General features: G+C 53.2%; 1 protein-coding gene across 2 annotated transcripts in view; it reads left to right on the top strand.

Moving 5' to 3' along the window:
* The window catches only part of CPNE5 (copine 5), a 93886-nt gene that overhangs the window by 5501 nt on the left and 72892 nt on the right, over window positions 1-15493 (top strand). For both annotated transcript variants that reach the window (XM_047859068.1, XM_047859067.1), the window contains exons 2-3: window positions 9605-9645; window positions 10414-10460. In XM_047859068.1, coding sequence (XP_047715024.1) covers window positions 9605-9645; window positions 10414-10460 — 88 coding nt within the window. The remainder of the gene's footprint in view (window positions 1-9604; window positions 9646-10413; window positions 10461-15493) is intronic.

Here is a 15493-nt window from a genome sequence, read left to right as displayed (position 1 = left end):
CATGGGATGGCAGTGAGCTTTCCATGGCATCCAGACCATATGGTGATAGCTCCCATTCCTCCTCTCCCAGCCCACAGTTCTTGCTTGGACCCAAGGCCATTGCTGGAGATGACTTACCATTGGGAAGAGAGGGTGGGAGGAGGTAAGGGGAATAAGGCTGGAAAGCTTTGGGGCACAGAGGAGTCAGGTTCAGCTAGGAATGTTTCAGCTATAGATAACAGAAAATCTGGTAGTGGCTCAAACCCCAAATATATATATTTTTTGTCAGATCACAGTGAGTCTGGAGGTAGGTTATCTCAGTGCAGGTTTGTCAGCTCACTTTGCTACCAAGAACCCAGCTATCTTTCTACTCTGCTGCCATCCAAATGGTGGACCTCCTTGTTACAAAATGGCTGCACCTGTTCCAGGCATCACAACCACATCCAAAGATAGGAAGCAAGGCATGGGGCCAAAGGCCTCTGTTTCACAAGTTCTTTTATCTGAAAAGCACAATCCTTCCCCAAATCTCACCAGACTTCCCCTTCTATTTCAGTGGCTAAAGCTAGGTCTCACGTCCTCCTCTAGAGGACTAGCATATTAGTTAGCATGGGCTGCCATAACCAAATACTATAGACTGGGTGGTTTAAACAACAGAAATTTATTTCCCACCATTGAGGATGTTAGTCTGAGATCAGCATAGTTGGGTTCTGGGGAGGACTCTCTTCCTGACTTCAGATGGCCACCTTCTCACTGTGTTCTCATGTGGCAGAGAAAGAGAGAGCAAGCTCTCTGGTATCTTTTCTCATAAGGACACTAATCCCATCACGAGGGCCCCACCCCCATAACCCTAATTACCATCCGAAGGCCAATCTCCAAATACCATCACATTGAGGATTAGTGTTTCAATATATACATTTTAGGAGGTACACAATTCAGTTGATAGCAACAAGGGATAAGAATCTACCTTCTAGGATTTCGGGTGTTTCTATCAGATACCTCAACCATTGTGGATTCTGTTAGCAGGAAGAGAGTGAGGAATGCTTGCTGGGTGGACAGCCATGACCTCTGCCACAGGAGGCTTTCCAAGTGATCCATATGTTACCTGAGCTCCCTGGGGGTACTTGGAGTTTGGTGTCTCTGAGGACTAGCTCCTTAGATTTTCCTGCAGTCAGTGGACAGCCTGTGTTAGGTGACTGGGGACTGATTCTCCAAGCACAGCTTGGCCAGACCCCTGACTATCTCTGTTCTTGACAGTTTCCTGGGCAAGAAAAAAAAAAAAAAAAAACTCTGAAAACTTAGTGTGATAAGTTAGCAGACATTCCTGGGCAAAACATTGCAAGATGGCTCTGTCCTCTAATATTGCTCACTTCTGGTGGCCCAGCATAGTGCCTGCAGGTCCCAATAGGAGAGCTTTATGCCTTTGGATCTTGAAGAATCCTGGGCAGGACACTGAAAGTCAATGCGGTTCCTGGCTTACCCTCTCCACAATCTCAGCCGGCTCAGTTAAGATCTCTAGCCTCAGTCTTTCCATCTGTTAAATGGGGAGAGATATTGGTCCTGTCCACATTCTATAAGATTATTATAAAGACAAACGAGATTATATTTGTGAAGTTCCGTATAAACTGGGATGTACTAAATAAAATTAATAATGGTAATAGGTACCAATAACTGAACACTACTGAAACATTCATTTGTTCAGCAATTGGTACTGATCCTCATTTGCTATTGAGTCTGAATACTTTTTATTTATTTTATTTTGAGAGAGAGAGAGAGAGGCCAGGGGGAGGGGCAGAGAGAGGGGGGAGAGAAAGAATCCCAAGCAAGCTCCGTGCTGTCAGCACAGAGCCCGATGCAGGGCTCGTGTCCACAAACCGTGAGATCACGACCTGACCCAAAACCAGGAGTCAGACACTTAACCGACTGAGCCACCCAGGTACCTCGAGTCTTGAGTTTGAAGTGCTGAGGATATAGTGGTGAACAAGATAGACAAACTCTCTTGTTGAACTCACAGTGATCTGTGTGTGGGGGGGTGGGGAGGGGGGTTATAACAAATATATACATTTTTTTATTAAGCCAGTAATGTCTGATAGAGATAGGTGTTCTGCAAATAAGTCTGTGGTTGTTGGGGACACTACAGACAGGATGAGCGGGTCACATCGAGCTGAGAGCCAAAGGATGAGAAAGCCAACTGGGGAAGGAACCGTAGGGAAGGTGATTCAGAGGGGGAGAACGGCAAGTGCAAAGGCCAGATGGCAGAAGAGACCTTGGTCTGCTCTCAAAACTGCAGAGAGGCCAGTGTAGCTGGAGCGGTGTGGGAGATGGGGAGGGAAGAAAGCCGAGCTTAGAGGGGAAATGGGGGATGTGGGTCATGGCCTTGTGACCAGCGCGAAGGGGTTGGGTATTTTAACAGCACCTGGGGGGGTCGGGTGGTTAACCGGGAGTAATGTGATCTGATACATTTTCTAAAAAAACTTTTCTCTGGTTGCTGTGACGACGGGGGCAGGGACTGAAGCACACTGCTAGGCAGGAAGCTACTGCCACATCCGAGCGAGCGAGCGAGCGAGCGAGAGACAATGCTGATGGTGGTGTGGGGTTTGGAGTGTGTTTTTGAAGTAGAAACCTTTAAGACGATGAATAGGACCGGAGGGGGCATAAGGGAGCGAGGAGTCAACGTGCTTCCTGCCTTCCTATTTTAAGCTATTGGTTTCACAACTGCAGAAGGCAGGTATGTGACCCCATACGCAGATGAGGAAACTGAGGGTCAGTAGCTTGTCCAGAGTCACAGAATTACCACGTGGCCGTGTGGAGATTCCAGCGTGGATGCCTCTGAGGCCAGAACTCAGGCTCTCTTCCTTTGGCCACACAGCATGGGAGGGACAATTATTGCAGGGACAATTATAATAGTCATAACAATAATGCAAATAGCCCCAGGAAGGAGAGCTCTTTAAGCCGTGTGCAAATTGCTTTTTAGACCTTGGTGAGGTGGCTTGGCAGGGAAACAGTGCACGCGGGTGAGGAGCGGGATCTCAAAGGGGGAGATGGGCAAGTGCCAAGGGCTGGGTGCCAACGTCCCTTTCTTCCCCAGCTCCCTCCTCTTCTTTTCTTGGATTCCTTCTGCGTGTGTGGACGGAGAGCAGGGCAGGAGGAGACAGAAAGCCCTCCAGTTCTCTCCAGCCATTCCTTTGGAAGCAGCCCTGCTGAGAGCCAGGGCAGGACACAGGGGAGAGTGAGAAGGGGAGGGGGCACTGCTGGCCAGGATGGGGTTTGGGGTGGCCCTGGGTTTGGAAATGCAGACACTCCCCGTGGCACCTGCAGCTGGGTTTGGGCGTCAGACTTCAAGCTCAGCGTGTTCCCTGGCAAGTTGGGTGACACTGGGCACCTCTCTCAGCCCCGGCACCCTGGCCTCTAGAAGGAGGCCACGTCCACTTCCTGGCATTTGATACGTAGGGTGAATAGGGTGTCACAGGTTAAGCACTCGGAGCAGACTGTCTCTGTGATTAATGTCTGCCAGCTCTCACCCTCTTCGCCTGCCTGGGGTGTGGGCCAGATGTTTGGGGTCGAATTGCTCCTCAGAGAAATGGGGTGTTGCTGGGAGGCTCTTCGGGGCCAGGGATCTCTGTGGATCTTCTCGAGATTCCTGTTTCTCCCCGATGGTGGCTCACGTGTCCCCAGTCTGCTCTCCGTAAGGAAGGCCGTGCAGCCGTATTGGGCAGTGGTGAGCATGCGGGGGCTCAAAGTCCTGCTGCAGCCCGTTTAGGGGGGCAGAGCATGAGGCGTCCCTAGAGATCCTACTTATTCTCCACAGGCCTTTAGCGAGCACCCACTGAATTCCAGGCACCGAATTGCAGCTTACTACAACGTTAGACACTCTTCTGTTTTGCGTCTATGAGCTCTGTTAATTCTCAGGAAATCCCAAGGAGAGAGGGACTCTTATTATCCCCACTTTACAGATGGGGATACTGAGGCACAGAGCGGTTAAGTGAGGTCGTCCACCTAGTAAAGGGCAGAACTGAGTTGTGGACTGAGCAGTGAAGCTCCACATCTGCTCTCTGTGCTCCCCACCTCTTGCCAGACGTTGGAAGGATGCTTAGGGAGAGTTGCTGGGGAAAAGATGAACCAGGTTTTTGTAACTCTTTTAGCCTCAGGAACCTCTTTGGGAATCTGATGACAGCTCTCCAAAAAGAATGCATCCAAATGTACCAATATGCCACGTTTTCCTTCCAGTTTCAGGGGGTCCGTGGGGACTCCTGGTCCAGGAAAAGCTGAGGGTGAGTGCTCTTAATGTGTTTCCCACTATGCCGTAGCTGGAGTCATTGCTCAGAGCATCTATACAGCATTTTTGGGCTTCGCTTAGAGACAACCAGGGATGTGTGATGGTCAGTTTGCCCAGCAACTCCGCTCAAGAGCAAATGTATCTTGGCCTCAGACTGGGGCTCCCTGAGGGCAGGGCTGTGTCTCCCCTCAGACTTGGACTCCCTCAGGCAAGGCTATGTCTCCCCATCAGACTGGGGTTCCTGAGAACAAGGCTGTGTCTCCCTCCCCTCAGACTGGGACCTCCTGAGGGCAGGGTTGTATTTCCCCTCCTTAGCCTGGGGCGCTCTGAGGGCAGGACTATGTCTCCCCCCTCAGACTGGGGCTCCCCAAAGGCAGGGCTGTGTCTCCCCCCTCCGATTGGAGCTCCCCGAAGGCAGGACTATGTCTCCCCCCCTCAGACTGAGGCTGCCTGAGGGCAGGGCTGTGTCTCCCCCCTCAGACTGGGTATCCCTGAGGACAGGGCTCTATCTCCTCCTCTCTCTGACTGGAGAGTCCCAGCCTATACTCCCTACTGTTTGAAGTCTCACAGATGGGAGGGTGGTACCCTCAGGCTCCCGTCTTTGGCACCAGGTAAGAGGTCCTATTTCCGCCCGTTCAGTGCTCTCTCCCTTTGCTGGGGCTTTGGAGACTTCTGACCTCACCACTCAGTGCATAGTTGTTTTTTCTGGCTGCCACCGAATCGAAAACGATTCCTTGGGGGAGAGGAGGGAGGAAAGGGGCCCTGGGCTCCTTCCCCAGCCTTGACTTCAGGAACAAAAGAAGCTAAGCTCCAGGCTGCGGTGCGGGCAGCTGAAGGGTTTTATGCTGTTTTGGGGGAAAAAAACACCTTTTGCCTGTTGGAAAGAATTTCTCTTTGAGCTCTCCCAAGACGGAAGGTGGAGAAAAAGCACTTATGGTCTGGTGTGGCCGAGCCCTGTGGTCGGGGCCCTGCTTCAGGCCAGACCTGGTCTCCTTCCACCCTGCTTCTCACCGGCTGTGTCTGTGGGCAAGTCAGTCGCTGTCCCTCAGCCTGCGAGTCCTCGGCGCCTCGGGGTGAGGGTCACGTCACGTGACAGCTTTCAAGCGCTGCGTCTGTGTACATGGTTGCGGTGGGGGAAGCTGAGGCCCTAAAGACCCCAGTGTCCCAACATGCAGTGTTTGGACTGCTGCCATCAGAAGTGTGGGTGTTGGGTGTGTGTGGTGGGGAAGATAGTTGAAACATGACTTCCAGGAGCCCATCCAGACCAGCAGAAACGGGGCTCTGGGCCTAGGGCCCAAGAATCTGCCTTTTTACAAGAGGGGGCAGGGGTGAGTCCCAGGAAGTGAGAGGCTCATGGCTCGTGTGGGGAAGCCACCATTTCAAGGCCATGAGAGTCGGCTCAGCGGGCCCTGAGGCTTCTGTTAGGACAGGCCCTTGGGGTCAGGCACAGATAGGGGCAAATGTGGTCAGGCACAGAGAGGGGCGTAGGGTGCAGGGACTTAGGCAAAGGGGCAGAGGGGCCTTAAGCTGAGTGGGAGGGAAGGTGGGGGGGCCAAGGAGGGGCCTGAGGCTGGGGTGAGTGGGGCTGCTGTTAGCCAGTAGGAGATTCAACACATACAATGGGGTGCTGGGAGTATATGTGTTGGGGGTGGGCTTCCTTGGTCACGTGAGGGCGGAGGTGGCTCGTGTCGCCCATCCTGTGTCTCTCTTTTTCACCAAATGAACCTGAACACCCGCCAGGAGAGTGGCCGCTCTGTTCAGCCCTGAGCCAATGATGACTGACCCTCTGAGCAGCCTCACTAGGCCCAGGTGCTCCAGAGCAGTCCTGAGGGAGGAACCAGTTTAGCCCTCCTTTATAAGTGGGGACATTGAGACACAGGAAGGCAAGAAACTTGTCCAGAGCTGGAATGTGAACCCCGCTTGTCTGCCTGACGCCCACGCAGTTAACCACTAGGCCGTACAGCTAAAAGAGAGTCTAGGGGCCGGTCCTGACTGAGCAGACGCCATGCAGGTGGGGAGACAAGAGTCTTACCCATATGGCCATTCCTCTTGGTCTTCCTTCATCCAAATTTGCCAGCACCCTGCTCTGAGTCACATGCTGGGCTGGCCTGCAGCAGAGGTGGGGTCCCTAGCATGGAGGAGCACCCAGCCAGTGTGGGAGATAGATGTGTCCCTCATTTTGCAGCCCAGGGCGTGCTGAGTATGGACATGGGGCCCTACAAGTCAGGGGCTGCACACTACAGGCCCAAGAGAGCTCTGGGGAGGGGAGAGGAGATGGTTGTTGGTCAGTGCCTTCAGGGAAGGCAAAATCAAGGACAGATAGGAATTGGACAAGGGTTTTTGTCATCCTCGGGTGTCCGGGTCAGGCTAACCCAAGCCCCAGGGCTCCGTGAGAGTCCAGAGGTTACAGGGCAGGGAGCCACTGAAGCTACATGACTGGTTCTATTTCTCAGTCTAGGTGGGAACATGGGCAGAGCCACCTCTGTCTGTGTCTCTGTGTCCTTCCTTTTCTGTCTCTATCTCTCTGTATCTTTTTGTCTCTCTCTGTCTTTTTGTCTTTTTGTCTCTGTCTGTCTGTCACACACGCATGCACACACACACACACACACACACACACACACACGCTGAAATCCAGCATCTCACTAGCCTAGATGTGACAAAACCTGAGTTCCAGACCCAAGCTTGGAGGGGACCCAGACCTTAGAGAAATGAGATGTCCTTTCTCAGAGTCTCATATTCCTGATTTATAAAGGAATTGGAAACAGTGACCTCAGGTCCCTTCTAGCTTGAACATTCTAAGGTTTTGTGCAATTATAGAATTTCATTATGGAATTCAAAGATAAATTCCAGCACTCTCTTTAATAAAGTCCTGCCCCCTCCAACCCTCTTTATTACTCCTCACCATGCCTCATGTTCTTCCCACTGTAGAGTCTCATCTTTGGTGTGAAGGCATTTTGCCCTTTGCTGAAATCAAGATAGACCCTTCTGCCCCCAAACCTAGCACACTGCAGGAGGAGGTGGTCAGCCCACGTTGGTGTGGATGCATGTACTTAAAAGTGATGTCTTACCTGTACTCCCCCTGCCCCCTTCAGGGCTGCCTTTCATCATTTCATCTGGTGCTCACTGCGGTGGGCTGGGAGGTTTATCAGGTGATGTCCAAAGTGACATCTGTCCCCAAGCAGATCTGGTGCAGGAGTGTTGGAGACCAGCAGAGGGGGTGTGGGTGTGGGTGGCGGCCTTTAGGGAAGAGGCCCTGAATGAAGGCTGGAACAGAGGGTGGGGATCTGGGGATCCCTCTCTCAAAGGCATCTCTGGGAGTCTTGAGGATTCATGAGCGTGATCTGGGGCCTCCCCAGCAGCAGGGGTGCCATGTGCTGGCACCTGGTTGCCACTGCATCTGTCCATTCATCAGCTGGTCTTTGGCTCCCACCTCCCACCTCCCACCTTTGGCATTGACTGTGGGGTCAAATTGCCCAGATAGACTGTCACTCCTGATGGCTTTGGTGACAGTGACCCAGGGTAAAGCCTTCTAGATCTTTCTGGCTCTACCACTCCCTATTCCCTGCCGCTCCTTGGGTTTCATTCTCCCCCTCCTAGGAGAAGATGGAACAGATGACCCAGAGGGCTCCATATTCTGACAGTTGGAGTTGGGGGTCAGGAAGCCACACGGACCGGTGTCTATTGTTTCTCCTTTCTGAGAAAGGAGTTCATGGAAGGAGTGGAGGGACAGGGTGAGAAGACCCCTGGGGACATCTGGAAGAGAGGTGGGACAAGGCTAAGATGGCTGGCAAGGCCAGAGTTTACTTTATTTATTTTATAATGTTTTATTTATCGTCAGGACGGCGCAAGTTGGGGAGGGGTGGCGAGAGGGGGACAGAAGATCTGAGGCAGGCTCTGTGCTGACAGCAATGAGCCCGATGTGGGGCTTGAACTCAGGAATCACGAGATCATGACCTGAGCTGAAGTCGGACGTTCAACCGACTGAGCCACCCAGGCGCCCCGGGCAGGCTTACTTTAGGGTAGTGTAGGAAGGAACAATAGCTTGCAGAGGCAGGAGGGCTCACAGAAGTCTTCCAGGGGTGGGGGTGGGGGCCCTTACACGAGTCAACAAGGTCTTTGATGAGGGGGTCGCCCACTGGGCTTCTGGGACTCGGTCCCACTGGAGACTTGGGAGCACTCCTGGGATCTGCCTGGCATTGGGGGGTGGGGAGAGCAATGAAGAACTGGGTATTTACCCCCAAGTCCTGCCCATCATTGGTTGAGGGCTGACCTGGGGAGCATACACTTCCTGGTAATTTGCAGCTGGCTTGCCAGGGAAGGCCCTTGGGCGAGAAGCAGATGCCGGAGGAAACCGTGGGTGTGTACAGGAGCTAGAAGGGCTGAGGAGATAGGGTAAGGCATCAGCCATCTTCAGGACTGGTTCTATTGTCTCCATTGTACAGGTGAGGAAACAGAGGCTCAGAGAAGCCGAGTCACGTCCCAGCCAGAAACTGAATTTCCAGTGGGCTGTGTTGCTTCCCGACAGCAGCAGGTCACTATAGAATGAGGGACACAGATGTTCAGGACATACCCTTGCCTGATCCTTCTGTGCCTCCGCTTCCGCATCTGTCCGATGGGATGATGCCTACCCGGTACTGACCTCGCAGGGCAGCCGTGTGAATTGGGAGTGAATTTACAGGACACTTAGCATCCATCACTGGGGTTCAAGAGCGTGTGATAGCACGGAAGCGGGGCAGGAGGGGCTCGCCACCCGTTCAGGACCTCTCGGTCCCCAGATGTGTCCATCGTCCTGCTGTAGTGCCTTCAAGTCTCATTATCAGGGCCATGTGTTAGCTTCCGGGGACCCTGTTCAAATGAGTCTGTATCCCATGGCTCCAAGTATCATTAATCTATTGGCATAGATGAGAGGGTTGAATAAACTGGCTGTAACTAGAGCCCTCAGAGAATGGGACACAAGGTGGCTAAGTTTTGTTTGCTGGATTTTACTTTATTTATTTATTTGAGGTAGGTGACAGGAGAATTTCTGGAACAGGCTAAGACATTGGGCAGAGTGAGGTTTGGCTCAAGAGTGAGGTCCTGCGGGATCCAGGGTGCCCAGAGTGTGTGTGGCTGGTTGGGGTGGGAGGTGGGGAGCCCCGCTCCTTAGGAAGCTGAGCTGAGGGACCTCCAGGGCCCGCCCGCCCTATGCCGGTTTTAATGAGCACCTAATGATCGCGTCCTGAAGGAGCCGTCTTCTCTTCGGGTTTTGCCTGCAGCGGGCCTGAGGCAGCCTCTGCGTCTCACATCGGCCTGAATCCCCTGAGAGCCTCCTCTCTGGCTGTGCTAACTCTTCTTCTCTCCCCGCTCTTTCAGGAACCTTTTGGACAAAGACATGTTTTCCAAGTCCGACCCACGTAAGTCCTGCTCTGACCATAATAACAGTAACAACAACAGCAACGACATTCCGACCGATTGCGGCGGCCGACCCTGGAGCCCTTCCTGCGTGCTATGTGCCAGGCACCACTCCGGGTGCATCCAGGCTGTTTAGTGTTTTACTGATACTGTCTGGAGGAGAACTGGAGAGTCTGACCCTTCCCAGCCTGCAGGAACTGGTGAAGATTCAACACGACCAAGGGGGTTGGCAGGGATCGGGGTGTCTGAGGCCAGGAGTTCTTGGTCCCAGGGAGACCGGTACATTTTAGAGCCCCAACTGGCTGTGGTCTGGGGCGGGGAGGGGCGGGGATGAGCGCTGATTTTGCAGTCCAGGGAGCTAGCCCTGAGCAATGCCAGTCAACTGTATGATCTCAGACAGGTCATTGGCCGCCTCTGAGCCGCTGTGTGCCCATCAGTGAGGTGGGGCTGGTGATGGTACAAGGCCTCATGAGACTGTCTTGGGGTCTGAAAGGATGCAGATGTCCTCTCCCGTCTCTGCGACTCGGTCCTCCATGTGCCCTCCATCACGTTCTGGCCTAACCTCCTCCAAAAGGGTGCCTCTCCCAGACATGCTTATGTTCTAGGCCCCTTCTCCAAGCTGACCGCCCCCACCCCGGCTCCAGGCGTAAACGGTGCGACCCAGGTCAGAGTCTCCTGAGATGCCTCCCCCTCCAGAGCCGTCCCCATCTGGGGCCCCCACCTTCCTCTTGGCCTGGGGTCTTAACCCTCTTTTTCTCCTTTCCCCACAGTATGTGTCATGTATACTCAAGGGATGGAGAACAAGCAGTGGCGGGAGGTAGGTGGCCCCTTGCCCACCCTGGAAACATCGCCTGGCCCTCATTGTGTGTCTGTTTGTCTAACTCTGGAGGCATCCCACCTGATGTGTTTGGGAGCGCAGCATCTGAGCCCCTGGGAAGGATAGCAAGGCTTGAAGAGCATGGAGTTTTGTCCCTGCTATGGCAAGAAGAAACATGGTGGAGGGAAAAGTTCCTGCCCTCTGTGTGCCAGTCTGAGGGGGAGACAGCCCTGCCCTCAGGGAGCCTCAGTCTGAGAGGGGAGACACAGCCCTGCCCTCAGGGAGCCATAGTCTGAAGGAAGAGATACAGCCCTGCCCTCAGGGAGCCCCAGTCTGAGGGGGGAGACACAGCCCTGCCCTCAGGGAGCCCCAGTCTGAGGGGGAGACAGAGGGAATCCAGGCCCAATAAGAAAGAAAGATCTTGTGCGGTGGCCTAAGACATGGACATAGCAGCTGGCGCCATGTCTCATCTACACCAGCCTTCCCTTGGTTTCTGACCAATGTGATCATTCAGTTAGGTGATGCCCTTGCTTGGAAACCTTCAGTGACTCTTCTCTGCTTTGAATCAAGTCCCAACTCTTTAGTCTGCCTTCCAAGCTCTGCCAAGAACCTGGGGAGTCCCTCCTGGACGACAGGGCCAGCATGAGAATAGCCAGTAAAAGCCTCAGTAACTCAGACTTGATTAACAAACCTCCTTCCTTGTCGGGTTGGCCAGAGCGTCACCTGCCCTGCTTCCTACCCCTGCCCCCGTGTGGGGCAGGAGCAAGTGGCCGAAGGGGGTGAATTTTACCCATAAAATGTGTGGGAAGTATTTCCACAGGGGCTGGGCTAAACTTTACCTTTTTCGCCCTCTCTGAGACCCTAAGCCAATTACAGTGTAAACCAGATTGCTGGGGGAACGTTTAGCCTACTTAAGTGAACTAATTACTTTTGAGGCCTTTTGGCCGAGCTTCACAGAAAGCAGCAATGTGTTAATGTCGTAGTGATTCATTCAGGAAAAGTCTGGACGGGCCTCTTCCTAAGGGCACTGGTCTGCTAGCGATTAATTACATTCAGTAATTGAGACTGGTCTCCATTTGGGTCAGGGTCCCTGACTGTCCACCTTGTATCGTTATCCCCTCAACCTCAGGTGGAGCAGAGGAAAGGTGGGAGGCCTTGGTGTCAGGTACCCCTGTGCTTTGTTCCTGGCTCCAGCCCTTTCTGGAGGCGGGATCTGGAGCAAGTTGCTTACCCTTTCTGTGCCTCAGTTTCTACATCTGTAATATGGGGATAACACCTACCTGGTAAGCCTGTGGTGAGAGCGGGTGAAACAAGATGGGGATGTAATGTGCCTGGTGGGCAGTCATTGCTCAGTAAATACCCTTGTATGGCATCATCCAGAGCGTTCAGGGCCACCCGGTCCCTCCCCCGTCGGTTAATATTTGCAACGGTAAGCAGTTATGTGTCCCAGGCAACCTATCAGGTGCAGTGGGGAAAGAGGGAGATAGTCAAAAAAATAGAGCCTCACCAAAAGCTGGAACTATGGAGTTTGCAGCCTGGAAGGGGAGATTCACATGTGTGAATAATCCTAACAGAGGAAACGGTGACAGAAAAAAGTATCAGTGGGAATAAAGTGGGAGTTCAGAGGAGAGAGAGAGTTACAGCCAGGACACCATGTTTAGCTACAGTACTTTTTTTTTTTTTTTTTTTTTTAAGATTTATTTATTTTTTGAGAGAGACAGCACAAATGGGGAAGGGGCAGAGAGAGAGAGATGGACAGAAGATCCGAAGTGGGCTCCGTGCTGATAGCACAGAGCCCGATGCAGGGCTCAAACTCATGAACTGCGAGATCATGACCTGGGCGGAAGTTGGATGCTCAGCTGACTGAGCCACCCAGGCGCCCCTAGCGCAAGCACTTTGATGGCTCATTGGACTTTCATTTATTTATTTATTTAAAAAAATTATTTAAACGTTTGTTTATTTTTGAGAGAGTGCGAGCAGGGGAGGGGCGGAGAGCGAGGGAGACACAGAATCGGAAGCGGACTCCAAGCGCTGAGCTGTCAGCACAGAGCCTGATGTGGGGCTCGAACCCACGAACCGCGAGATCATGACCTGAGCCGAAGTCGGACGCCCAACCGGCTGAGCCGCCCAGATTCCCCTAGCTAAAGCACTTTGCTAGCTCATTGGACTCTTAAAAATCCAGTGTGACTAAGCACAAGCCATCGGGCTAAGGGGTGCATGCCGTAGAGCAGAGCAGAACATGGGGCAGAAGGAGCTTCCGGATCATCCGCTCCACCCCCTCATTCTATAGAGAGGGGCAGGCCTGGCCTCAGGTGGTGGAGGCAGGGTGCTAGGCCCCAGTGCGGTGGGAGCACCCACCTGGAGGAGCAGAGTTTCACGGAAGCTGGGGGACACGGCACAAGGGCCCAGCAGCAAAGATGGTGGTAGAAGGGAAGGCACAGCGGGAGGCCGGGATGAGCAGGTCAGTCCAGGTCCTGGGCAGCTGGAGGAGCTAATAAGGGGCTGTTTATAAAGGAGTCCTCAGGGTTTAGGGAAACCAGCGAGGGGTGACGAATCATGAGGCTGGCAACAGCAGAAAGCTGTTACTACTAAAGGCCTGAGGAGGTAAGGGGACGCAGAACCCCAGGGGGACTTCCTAGGAGGAGCGGGGGCCCCGGGCAACCTCACTCTCTTTCCACCCTCTGCTCTCCTGCCAGTGCCTCCCCGCCCCGGCCCCCGGTATCACCCCACTGGAAGACCTAGGGTAGGGGACTGTTGACGCAGTCCACACAGGTCTGCCTCCCGGGCACAGAGCAGGGTGGCCAAGAGAGTGGATCCAGAGGGGCAAAGGGAGACAGTCCAGAATGGACAGCGAGCAGATGAGCGAGGCTGGCAAAGTACAGGAAGAGGCGACTCAGGGAGCTCATGGCGGTCAGGCTGGGGACAGCTGGGGTCACGGGGTCAGAATGTCAGAGCAGGAGGGCCCCTAGAGATCAAGGAGGCCGCCCCGTGGACAATCAACGCCATACCCAGCCTTCAGGGGTGATGGCGGCAGAGTTCAGCCAGCTGGGTGCCCCTAGGCCACAGGCTTCAAGCTATTGCTGGAGAAGGGGAGACATACTCAGACATATTGAGGCCCTGTTTCTTTGCCTAATTCTCTCTGTGACCCACAGAGGAAAGTATCAGGAATGGGAAGTTTAAAGAAACATCCAGATCTATCTCTGGAGCTGCCCCCGGCATGGCAGACTGCTTTTGTTCATAAACAGGAACCGATTCCCACCTGTTGGTTCATTGCAAAACGTCTGTTAGTGGAACCTTGGCCGAGAGGTAATCATCCAGTGACCGGGAGGAGTCAGGCGCACGCACAGCAGTCTCTCCAGGCAGGGTCCAGACCCCGGGTTCCCACAAGGCTGCGGAAGGATGAAAGCTGTGCTCTCAGCCCCTGGCTGCCGGGTTGCAGCTGATTCTAACCGTTTGGGTCATTTTAATGCCTTCTGAGAAAGCTCCATCTTCCAGAACCTAAATCTGTCAATGCATTTTATGAAAATGGACTCCAGATGTAATTTTAGCTGAGGAAGTTGAGCACTACTCGCATCAGAGTTTGCCAGGGCCTTCTGGCTGTCCCAGGGAAGGCAGGATGACCAGGTAGGAAGGGTCCCAGAAACATTCTCACCGGGAGGAGGGACGTCATAGGGAGCGCCTCTTAGTTCCCCATTTAAAACGTGTGTGAGCAGGTGATCCCTGCCCCTCACTTGCCAGGCAGCTGTCCTGGCCAAGGGCCCCTTGGAGAGGAGGAGATGGTATTATAGAATCTTAGGGTGTCCCGCTGATCGAACCACACCGCCTGCGGGGCATGAGCTCTGGCGGCCACACCCACACATCCCTGCCAGAGCGCTATTTTTGAGCAACCTCAGTTCCTAGAACATTTCACACTGGCTGGGAATGACAGTTCATCTCTAAATGTCAACAAGCATGTGTGGATACCTACTGTGCGCCAGGGTAGATTGCTGGGGACACAAAGGGGCACGAGACAACTCTGTCTACAACCAGAGAGGCTCATTTTCTTAATTTTTTTTTTAACGTTTATTTATTTTTGAGACAGAGAGAGACAGAGCATGAACGGGGGAGGGTCAGAGAGAGAGGGAGACACAGAATCCGAAGCAGGCTCCAGGCTCTGAGCTGTCAGCACAGAGCCCGACGCAGGGCTCGAACTCACGGACCGTGAGATCATGACCTGAGCCGAAGTCGGATGCTTAACCGACTGAGCCACCCAGGCGCCCCTCTTAATTGTCTTATTTTTTTATTTTTCTTAACGTTTTTTATTCAGTTTTGAGAGACAGAGAGAGACAGAACACTAGCGGGGGAGGGACAGAGAGAGAGGGAGACACAGAATCCGAAGCAGGCTCCAGGCTCTGAGCTGTCAGCACAGAGCCCGACGTGGGGCTTGAACCCACAAACCGTGAGATCATGACCTGAGCTGAAGTCAGATGCTCAACTGAATGAGCCACCCAGGCGCCCCTCTTAGGTTTTTTTTTTAATGTTTATTTCTGAGACAGAGAGAGACAGAGCATGAGTGGGGGAGGGGCAGAGAGAGAGAGGGAGACACAGAATCCAAAGCAGGCTCCAGGCTCCGAGCTGTCAGCACAGACCCCCGACGTGGGGCTCGAACTCACAAACCGTGAGATCATGACCTGAGCCGAAGTCGGTCGCTCAACGGACTGAGCCACCCAGGCGCCCCTAGAAGCTCATTTTTGATTCAGGAAGGTATAGCAATAATGACAGTAACAGCAATAAGAATGCTAACAGCAAACACATCTATAACAGTGCTGCACGGGGCACGGTTCTAAGTATTTAGCAACTAAATCCTCACAACAACCCCATGCAGAAGGTATTATTACTATTATTATTATTGGCCCATTTCACAGAGGAGGAAACTGAAGCACAGAGGTTAAACGCGAAAGTAACTTCTAGAACATGACGTTGTAAAAACTATAATAGTTATATATAAAGGGCAGAATTCCACTCATCCCAAGTTCGACCCTCCTTAGGTGCAC

This window comes from Prionailurus viverrinus, chromosome B2 (assembly GCF_022837055.1).
Source record: "Prionailurus viverrinus isolate Anna chromosome B2, UM_Priviv_1.0, whole genome shotgun sequence".
NCBI lineage: Eukaryota > Metazoa > Chordata > Mammalia > Carnivora > Felidae > Prionailurus > Prionailurus viverrinus.
This window is presented reverse-complemented; position numbering and strand designations above follow the sequence as displayed.